This window comes from Eucalyptus grandis, chromosome 2 (assembly GCF_016545825.1).
Source record: "Eucalyptus grandis isolate ANBG69807.140 chromosome 2, ASM1654582v1, whole genome shotgun sequence".
NCBI classification, from domain to species: domain Eukaryota; kingdom Viridiplantae; phylum Streptophyta; class Magnoliopsida; order Myrtales; family Myrtaceae; genus Eucalyptus; species Eucalyptus grandis.
Genome location: NC_052613.1, coordinates 13125965 through 13136268, shown reverse-complemented (window position 1 = coordinate 13136268; position 10304 = coordinate 13125965). Strand labels below are relative to the sequence as shown.

The 10304-nt window shown below is 39.5% G+C and overlaps 1 protein-coding gene and 1 pseudogene across 1 annotated transcript; one reads left to right on the top strand and one right to left on the bottom strand.

Moving 5' to 3' along the window:
• The first annotated feature begins 1075 nt into the window (after positions 1-1075).
• Positions 1076-5942, top strand: LOC120290903 (annotated as a pseudogene).
• A 323-nt stretch (positions 5943-6265) lies between these two features.
• LOC104423484 (galactose mutarotase) lies at positions 6266-8620 on the bottom strand. Its single transcript, XM_010035974.3, has 5 exons — positions 8451-8620; positions 8312-8361; positions 7963-8089; positions 7158-7262; positions 6266-7021 (listed from the first exon to the last, which is right to left on the bottom strand). Exons 1-5 carry the CDS (start codon positions 8563-8565, stop codon positions 6396-6398), a joined length of 1023 nt encoding a protein of 340 aa, XP_010034276.2. The 5' UTR covers positions 8566-8620; the 3' UTR covers positions 6266-6395.
• Positions 8621-10304: the final 1684 nt, after the last annotated feature.

Here is a 10304-nt window from a genome sequence, read left to right as displayed (position 1 = left end):
AATCGGTGGTTGGCGACGGGCAACCGAAGTGCAGTAGCTAGTGATCGACGTCCGGTGGCCAACGGTCAATGGCTAGTGACCAAGGCGTGACCAAGGCCAGTGGTGGGCAGCTAGTAATCGACTGCGGGCATTCAACATTCCATGAGCGGCAAGTGGGCAATAGATGGTGATGAGAATAAATGATGAAAAAAATTAATTTCTCATTTTTGTTTCAAAAAAAAAAGCTAAAAAATTTAACTTTTAATTTTTGTCCAAATCTATTTCAGGAATATAAAAAATGAAATTGCGTTAAACGGATTTCGGTTAAACAAAAACAGAGAAATAGAGAAACGGAAATTTTGTCATGCGCGCCCTAAAATAACAGATTTTCCTTAGCATACATTTATATTTTTTTTTTATTTCTTTTAAAACAAGTGTAGTCTAGAATGTACCATTGAAATTGCATATCTTTTATGAGGTCACGAGTTCAATTCGTGTCTCAAGTGAACTTTTGAACAATTTTATGTTGAGTTGCCTAACTATAATATAACTCATTTGGAGAGACTTTCAAGTTTTTAGTATTTGAGTAGGATTGCATATGAACTTGTCGGATCCTCTCAAGTCATAGTCAAAACCTAGTGTTTTTTAGACCTTTTATGACATCGTTCTTGAGTGGGTGGATTTTTAGATAATGAAGTTGGGACAAACCCCGCTAGAGTTTATTCCTAGTATTGGAATTACTCTATTCCAAGGTGAACTCTAAAGTCGAGGTTATTTCAAATGATATATTTTAGGAAAATATCCTGAGTTCCTTGCATTCGAAATTCATTTACAACATATCTATCTATGTTTTAGTTGAATAGATAGTTCATAATATAAAAATCAAAACCGAATCGGTCAAAGGATGATTCCGTAATTTTTTGTGCTGACCACTAATTTAATTGAAATTTTAAACTTTGTAAAATTAAATTTTCGACTCTTATAAAATAGACATACGTAAGATCATGCAATATATATATATATATATATATATATATATCGTTTGGATAGTCGAAAGAAATGGGTTCCAACAAGAGAAGCATTAACAACAGCGTCCTTCTCAATCGCGCGAAACGCCGTCGTTGTGCTACCATCGACGCCACTCCTTCGAGCCCACCGCCGTCGACGGCGGACCGCCAGTGCTCGCCGCGTCGCCGGCCGGAGCTCGCTCGCGATGTCCTCTGCAACCCTCGAGATCAAGCTTTCCCGACCGAACCGCATCTACCGCCCCTTCGTACGCCTCTCTCTCTCTCTCTCTCTCTACGCTCTGCAATTCTCCGTCCGGAATCACGATCGGCGGCGTTGATGGAATCCTCCAGGAACCGCTCGAGGGCAAGATCGTCGTCAAGTCCGCCTCCTCCATCTCCCACCGCGGCGTCCGCCTCGCCGTCAACGGCTCCGTCATCACGCAGGTACTCTCTTTCTCTCTCTCTCTCTGCCGTCAGATCGCCGTGAGAAATCGGTGATCGGCGATGCTCATCGTTCCGTCGACCTCCTCGTTTTTTTTTTTTCAGGTTCGCGGAGGAGCTGCGGGGCTCGTCGAGTCGATCGTGGGCGCTGTCAAGCCTGTCGTGATCGTGTACTTGCCCTTGCCCTTTCCATTTCTGTATGGCTGCGTTCGTTTCTTGGAAAATAACTTTCAGAAAAACGTTTTCCGAATTTTCCGGTGTTTGTTTCGCGGATAGTGCATTACTCAAGGAAAAATGTTTTCCGTTATTGGAAAAAACACCTTCGAAAGTGGGGAAATTGCGGGAAAATCGCTGCATTTTTTTTCTGCTTCTGTTTTTATGTATTTGCCCGCATTTGAATCTTGAGCATTAGAAATTGCTTCTCTTTGGATGTTTTAGATTCTTTAAAGAGTAAAACCCTTTTTCTTTGCGTTTGATTCCTGTAGAATGTGACTTTCTTTTGGATAAAATTGCTTTTCGTGACTATCCAATTGCGGTACGAAGGATGAATACTGTCCACATTACCGTCTTTTTTGCTGTTGTACGTGATCTTTTGAACAGGAATAGGATAACTGAAGTGAGACCGCCTGGAAGGATTGCATCAGGTACAACAGAGGTAGTGATATGTAGAAAGGTTTACATATATCCGATGTCTTGAAAAGAGCAAGCTGATTGGTGTTTCCATACTGTTGCATCTTACTTGATGAATGGTTAATGTCTTCCAAATAAAATTATAATCTCTATCTCTTGATAGAAGTAATCCTAAGTTCGAATGAATTGATGCCTTTACTGCTTCAAAATTGATTGCAGCCTGTTTTTTTATTGGATGTGAGTCTTCGAGAACAACATAACACAGTTTTCAGGAGTTCACTACTGGCGATATATTAATATCAGAATATTTTTTCCTATTGTATTGATGTCTTAGGCTAAGATATTAGCAGAGTGCAAATAAGCCAGTATTTATTGTTGGGCCATATAGTTGCCCTTGTTTTTACCTTTATCAGATTCAACCTATGACATGCAATTCCTGAAGCCTTTGACTTAGTTGTCTGTTGTTCATCGCAGATACCCTTTTCTGTAACTCTGAAACAATCAGGAGGTGACAAACGCGAAAGATTTTATGAGACCTTTCATGGAGCTAATATCAATATCCAGGTGAATAATTTGATCATGTACCTGATCATATTTGATATAATATGGAACAGACATCAGTTGCAGATTTGATTTGATTTTTAAAGATGGCTTCCATATGACTTGTGCGTTGTGTAACTGTTGTGTCTTATTTGTAGATAGATACAGTATTTAGAATTATATGCTGCTATCAAAAGCGAGGGAGCCATTGTGGACATGGATTTTTCACATTCTACAAAAGGCCAGAAAATGCCAAATTAATTATTTTTCTAAAAGAGATTTAGATTTTTATGAAACTTTCATTGTATCTGTCCAGTTTTTGTCATTTGATCACTAACTTTCTTGGAAGAAAGACTTACATTTTTATGCCTTTCATGAATAGACATGATGAATTTCTGAAGTTCATCTTGTCTATTGTGTTTTGAATGGTTATTTTTCATGTTTGTTTGCTTGTGAAGAATAATGCAAACTATATAAGGCATTGTTTTGATCCTAATTTGGGTACAAGCATAAAATCCATGGAAGCCTTGTTGGTTGGAATATATCTTGATGATCTTTAGATTTAAACAGCTTGTTAGGAAATGAAGTTCTGGATCATTACTGTTCTGTGTTTGTTTTGCCTGTATCACCACCATGGCACAATGCGTCTGTCCAAATAAGTAATTCTTTGTGCTAACCTGAAAGCAGATGGTGGCTCTTCATAGTAATTAGCATATATTATAGTACTTGGGGTTGGATCATAGATAATAGGATTAGATGCTTGATGTATGAGCATGGGTAATGGATCATAAAAGAAATTTGATATTTATTCTACGAAGGTGATTGATGAGCTTGATCAAATGCTGATGTGTCCTTTTCTTTCTTTCTTTGTTATAGTAATCTTGGGAGCTTTTAAAATTTGGTAGACATGATAAGGTAATGCTATATATGCATCATGTCTTTTCCATAAATAAGTTCTAAAGTCCAGTTGGCTTAAAGTGAAAAATGGTAAGATATAGGCAACCGCAGAAAATGCAAGCTTGCACTTGGCTCCCTTCTTCTGGACCATTTAGTTATCGGATTTCTTATTTCCCCTTCAGCAAATGTTTTTATTTCTGCCTGATTTTAGGGGCTGCTTTCATGGTTGATATTCATTAAATCTGTTACAGTACTTGCTAACTGCAGATGTAACAAGAGGGTATCTGCACAAATCCTTATGTGCCACAATGGAGTTCATTTTAGAAGCTGATAAGGGTATGACATGTTTTCTCATTGATTATAAATCAATTTTGGCAATGATAACCTGCGGGAAGGATCTAATCCAGTGCTTCCTCTGTTAATTTTTTCAGCTGAGCTTCTTGATCAACCAGCTTCTCCTGAGATAGTTATCTTTTACATTACTCAGGATACCCAAAGACATCCATTGCTTCCTGAGTTGAAATCAGGCAAACTTCTATATGTATCTTATCTTTCAGTCTCTTTTAGCATGATTCTGAACTATAGTCAATTGGTCAGATAGAAAATTGTACTACACTTTTTTATTTGCTCATGCATATTTGGATGAAAAGCGACAGGATGGACAAGTTCTGCTATAATCAATTGTAAAAGCCTCATTGGTTTTGCTGCTATATCTAAAGCAAATATGCATTCGCCTGATCCAACTTCTTATGAGGAAGATGTTGACGTACAGGTGGTTTTTTCGAGTGACTGAAAGATGTCCATTCAGTGTGCTCTGTCAGATCCAATTAGTGGAGAGCTTATTGTGGAAACATCTGCAGTTCCAATTCGCTCTGTTGACATACACATACTTGAATTGAGTCATTTGTTTTTGGAGATAGAATTGTGACTGACACGTCCTTGGTACAAACAACCCAGGTGGGTAAATTTTTAACTAAATAGATGTATATTTCTGGATCAAAATCTTCCTTAACAACGTCCTTCTACATGTACTAGATAGCAGATGGGGATGTGTCTCGGCATATGATATTGCCCATCTACGTTATTCCTCCTCGCCTCTTAACTTGTCCAACGACCTCGGCTGGGTGAGTTGCTGGATTCACATTGCCACCACTCTTGTGTCTTGTTCTTTTTCTGCATAAGCAGGTGTAGTGGAACCCCACAGCTTAACAGTGATTGTGTATTCTTAGGTCCCTTCAGTCTCTACACAACTAATCTAATTTATTGGAGAACTCTTATGACAATTGAGCATTAGCATCATAGTGAACCGAAGAGGTTAATCTTGCTTTCAATATACTTACTAGGTTGAATATCCAATATTTTATTTTCAAATATCCAGATCAGCAGTGGAAACTTTTTATTTGTTGATAAAGATCTATATACAATCACTTCTTTCAGTTAAATCTGGAAATATGCAGCAACCTTAGCTTTAAGTAGATTGATTGACTGCATTGAGCTTCACTTATTGGAAGGATGAGCATCCAACACCCAGCCCGTTGGCCCCCAATATAAGCACACAAACAGAGAATGCTTGGACCTTTGTTTCAAAAGGCTTGAAATGAAATTCCTCTTGAAATGAAATTCCTGAGAGACCACCGCACAACCTTTGGAAATGCTCTGTGCTTGAAGACATTATTGATTACTTAGTTTCACCTCTGACCGCAGATGAATGTCAGGCTTTTGTTCTTCATTTCACATGCAGCTTTGGAAAATTCATCTGCAGTAACTTTTTTGTTCTTTCCTTATGGACCGGTGGAAGCTACTACTGCGTTGACTTTACGTTAACTTGCATCTTACAAACAGATCATTTTCAATCGAGTTCAAAGTTGCCATAGTTATTAGCTTTCAATCAGAGCTATCGAAGATGCAGGCGAAGTCAGATCCCAGAACTCCTAGGCTGTGGGTATGAAAACGGATTGTTTTAGTTTTATGTGCTTTATCTTGAGCTCTATCTTGAAAAATGCTCCCTTTTATCAATTTTAGATGGCAATGGAAACTCTACCACTTGAACTGGTTCGCACCAGATGAGAATCAGTGTGGAGGGAACAACTCAGACTTTAATGTCTGTACTTTCTTCAGGGAAGTGTCTTGTATCAGTGATCATTTGGGCGGTTGTTCACCATTGATTCAGATTGTTGTCATATATGTAATCTGCTCACAATCTTGATGGCGTTGGCTGCGCTGTCAAAAGGTGTTTTTATTACTGGATGCAAACAGAATCACGTAGTTCATTATGTTGTATCCTCTTGGATATTTGGAGGCAACAACTCAGACTCTAAAGCCTCAGACTCTAAAGCCTGTACATGCTTCAAAGGGTTGGATTTTGACTGTTGGCCTTTCGGAACGTTTACTGTAGAGGTTGATGACTTCTCTTCCATTTGCTAAACGATAGTTGACTATTTACCATTATACTCAGATTAGATAGCACGTTTCAGGTAAATTCAATTACATGTGTAACTAGAGAAGATGCGCGTTTAAATTCAATTACATGTGTAACTAGAGAAGATGCGCGCGCACGCGCACAGACACACAACGCGCACAGACACACACGCACACATATATTTATATCTCCAAGGTGGAGTAGATACAATGTATTAAACAGCAAGAATAACCATTGTATCCAAGCCAATGCTGTATTCCCCGTAACATCAGTGAAAACCGCTAAAAACCAAAACCGAAAAGAGAAGGTACAAATGTATAAAGATTCGAGTATGCCACTAGAAAGCGGAGAATAATGTCAATGAAAGCACTTGGCCATTTTTATTACTTCAAGGAGGTCTCACATTTCCATCAAGACATTTATCTTAGGTAAAGGCAAACAAGTTCAGAACTCATCTTATTAACATAAACCTTCCCAATGTTTCACTCTAATGAAAACTCAAAAAGCATGGAATGCTTGTACTTCTCACCAGGTCGAACGATAACAGAAGGAAAATTTGGTTGGTTGATGGCATTTGGAAATCCTTGCGTCTCCAAACACACTCCAGAGTGCTTGCCATATGCTGCATCGCCTTTACCAACTACTCCATTAACGTAATTTCCAGTGTAAAACTGCATTCCCGGAGCATTGGTCCACAAGTCAAGAACCCTAGAACTTGAAGGGTCCTTCAGTTTGGCAGCATGTTTTAGGCCCGACTTCTCTTCCCCACAGTCCAGCACATAGTTATGGTCGTAACCTAAACCAGGCACCTCATGAATTGAAGTGCCAATCTTCTTCTCCGTCGTGAAATCAAAAGCCGTTCCTTTGACGGGCATAATTTCACCTGTTGGGATTGTGTTCTGATCCACGGGAGTGATGTGATTAGCCCATATCTGGATGGAGTGGTTTAGTATGTTTCCTGAATCGTGACCGGCTAAGTTCCAGTAGGTATGCTGAGCCAAGCTAATAGGAGTGGCCTTATTTTCAGGCACAGCTTCCATGTCGAGCCTTAATGTTGTACTAGAAGTTAGCGTGTAAGTAGCCGTCACAGAAACATCTCCTGGGTAACCTATAATCATATGAACATGCAACCCAAGGCATTAAAGCCATGTTGGTGCAAACGACTGGGTGTGTCGATGAGCATGTGCGCCAGTGTGTGCACATGCATGAGAGAGAGAGAGAGAGAGAGAGAGAGAGAGAGAGACCTTCTTCCCCATCATGACTGTGATATTTGAAGGTAATGGAAGGATTCTCGCCTTTCTTATAATCAGCTACTTCCCATATAACCTTATCAAAACCCTTGTGCCCACCTAAGTAACACAGAAAATTCAGAAGGCCATTATCAGATTGACGTTTTGAAGAATTAGGTTGCTCCACATATACATACTTTTAGTTCTAACAAAGTGAACCTCTTGTCACCAACACTGACTGGAAAAGGAAAAATTCTTCATGGATCTCATGATTATTGAGCAGTACTTATTTTCCTCAAAATGTTTCTTCTGCTTAATGTGCTTGTGTGTGCGCTCTGCTTCTGATGGTTGGAAAAAAGCAAAACTTGGTCCTTTTCTTTTCTCAGAAGCAGTTCACATGAGTTACAATACAAAGATAGCTGAGGTGATCAAACCATAATATAAGAACACTTTCCCCAGTGTAATTTTCAGTTCAGGGGAAAAGGACTTTAAATATCCTCCATACTCGATCAGCCAAGCATAAAATTCAAACTGAAGTGCTACAAATCCTCAAGCTTCCACAGAGGCAGGCTGTGCAGCAAGGGTCAAAATGTGATTAATTCATGATCCAACAACTCTCTCACACAATTCGATTCCCGGCACCACCTATGCCAAAGGGACAATATAGAAGGCATTCACGCAAGCAGATCAATAGTCAAACACAACCAGAAGGCTGACACAATCACAACGATAACCAATTCGCACGAGGGCGTCATTTAGTATGATCTCGCCAGCTCGAGCAACATCCACACCGCAATTACTGATCATTAACAATTCATACCATGAAGACTGTTAGGGGGCTTGTTGATGGGCAAGGAGTGTTCAACGCCATCGAGAGTGAACTTGCCCTCCTTTATCCTGTTCGCGACCCGCCCCACAATGCAGCCGAAGAACGGCGCGGCACCTTTCTGCGCAGCACAGAAAACACAAATCGACCCACAAAAGACGTTCATCAACCCAATCTTCCAAAGCTCAATCCCACATCAAAACCAACGAAAGCAGCCCGATTGCCCACAAAGTTTCCAAATATTCAGCAGATCAAGAGCCGCGGAAGCGAAGAAAACGGAAATGCGCGATCACCGACACATCTCCACAAGCGCAGGCGGCCAAAAAGTAACGAACTTGCTCACCAGATACGGCTCGACGGAGTCGAAACCCAGAACCACATCAACCAGTTTCCCTGAAAGCAACGAAAAGAAGAGCAGACACGATCGAGTCATCAGCAACGATTCCGACCATGAACAGAGACCAGGAGCATCAGCTACGAACCGTCTTTGCCCGGAACGGAGAGCGAGGCGATGGTGCAGCCGAGGTTGGCGATCTTCACCCGCATGGTCCCATTGTCGAGCTCGAAGAGCTCCGCTTGCCTGGCCTGATCCGCCATAAAGATTCTTCCTTTTTCCTTCGTCTTCTTCCCAGAAGAAGACGAGAGAGAGAGGGGGATTTTGAAGGTGGTGGAGAGAGCAGGAATCGGATTCTGTCAGCTACTGTCAAAGATGATGACGTCATAAAATGGCCCGATCTTAGCCAGTTTTTTATTTTTTTGAACAGATCTTAGCCAGTTTCTTCACCGAGTTTATCCGAAATTTTTAAAGATAATGACATAGACAACGTTTGAATTTAAGTCTAATATATAATTTACGAATCAGATTCTATTTTTTTTTTTTTATGATACCCAAGGAACTCGCATACCGTCAAGAAGCTCCCTGCAGATAAACATTTTTTTTTAATAACCAACATAAACCAGTGAAGTGATCTTGCGGACCCCCCACCCCAACATCAGCTCCTAACGCTAGCGAAGGACTGGGTAAACCTTTTTGATGGCCGGAACCGGAAAGAAACCCTGGAGAACCCACCACCCCAACATCAGCTAGTGACGTTAGCGAAGGACCAGGTAAACTTTTTTTTGTACGTAATGTGGCGGCAGTGAAACCCTAGAGTAACATTAGCGGATGGCCCACAACCTCGACATCACATTTAAGAGTAAACCCTAGTGACGCAATGGGGACCCACCACCCATCACCCCGACATCGACGCTAGTGGAGGACCAGGTAAACTTTTTTTTTTTTATACTAAGGAACCCGTGCCTCCAAAGGACAAGGTAAACTTTTTTTTTTGTCCTCAGGAACCCATGCCACCACCCACCACCCCGACATCAGATGCTAGTGGAGGACCGAGTAAACTTTTTTTTTTTTTATACTCAGGGAACTCCGTGCAACCAGTAAACCCTAGAGTGACAATGTTGAAATCACACTTAAGACATTAAGCGCCTCCATTGGTTTCGAACTCCTCACCTTTGGCAAGGATTAATGGAGCTTTTATCCAGCAAAGCTACCACGACTGGTGGTATCAATATTGAAATTTTTATACAGTAAAAGTTTAGGAATTATATTACACATTGGAATTAAGTTTAGAGATCATATTAAATAAATTAAAATTCTAGGGATCAAATTACACTTTTTTGTCAAAATTCATGAATTGTTTGTATCATTTTTCCAAATTTTTTTGCTATTGCCACATAGAGAGTTAAGGAAATAAGATATACGAAGATTACTTCAATATACGATAAAGAATCACCAATCACTAATTAATGTTATTAATAAATGGAAATTTACTGTCCACATTGATTTTAATACTTTTCTATATGAAATTTTACCAAGTATAATGAATATCGCTAGTCCATAAAATTTATTAGTTTCTTATAGAAATGTCGCTAAGCATATCCAAAATAATTTTGATGCATATGAAAATCACTAACCACATAAATACGTTATCGGTAAATGAAAAGGTACCGACTAAATTTACAAATTTTATTTTTTTATGTGAAATCTTACTAAGCATATTGAGAACTTCTTTACATTGTCAATCATTTATAGGTATTCCTAATAAGAAAAACTTACTGATATAACTAGTTATTTCCCATATTAAATTTTGTTTATGCACATTGAAAGTTCACTTCGATATGTAGGAAAATTACTTCCATGATCATGAAAGTAAGTTTGTTCCTATAAGTAATTTGTATTTTTCTAGACTGTTCTTTAGTAAATTCTTAACTTGAAAATGATTTAAATCTATCCAATCAATTAGTATTCGCACTGATCTGCAATTTTTCATTTTCTCTTT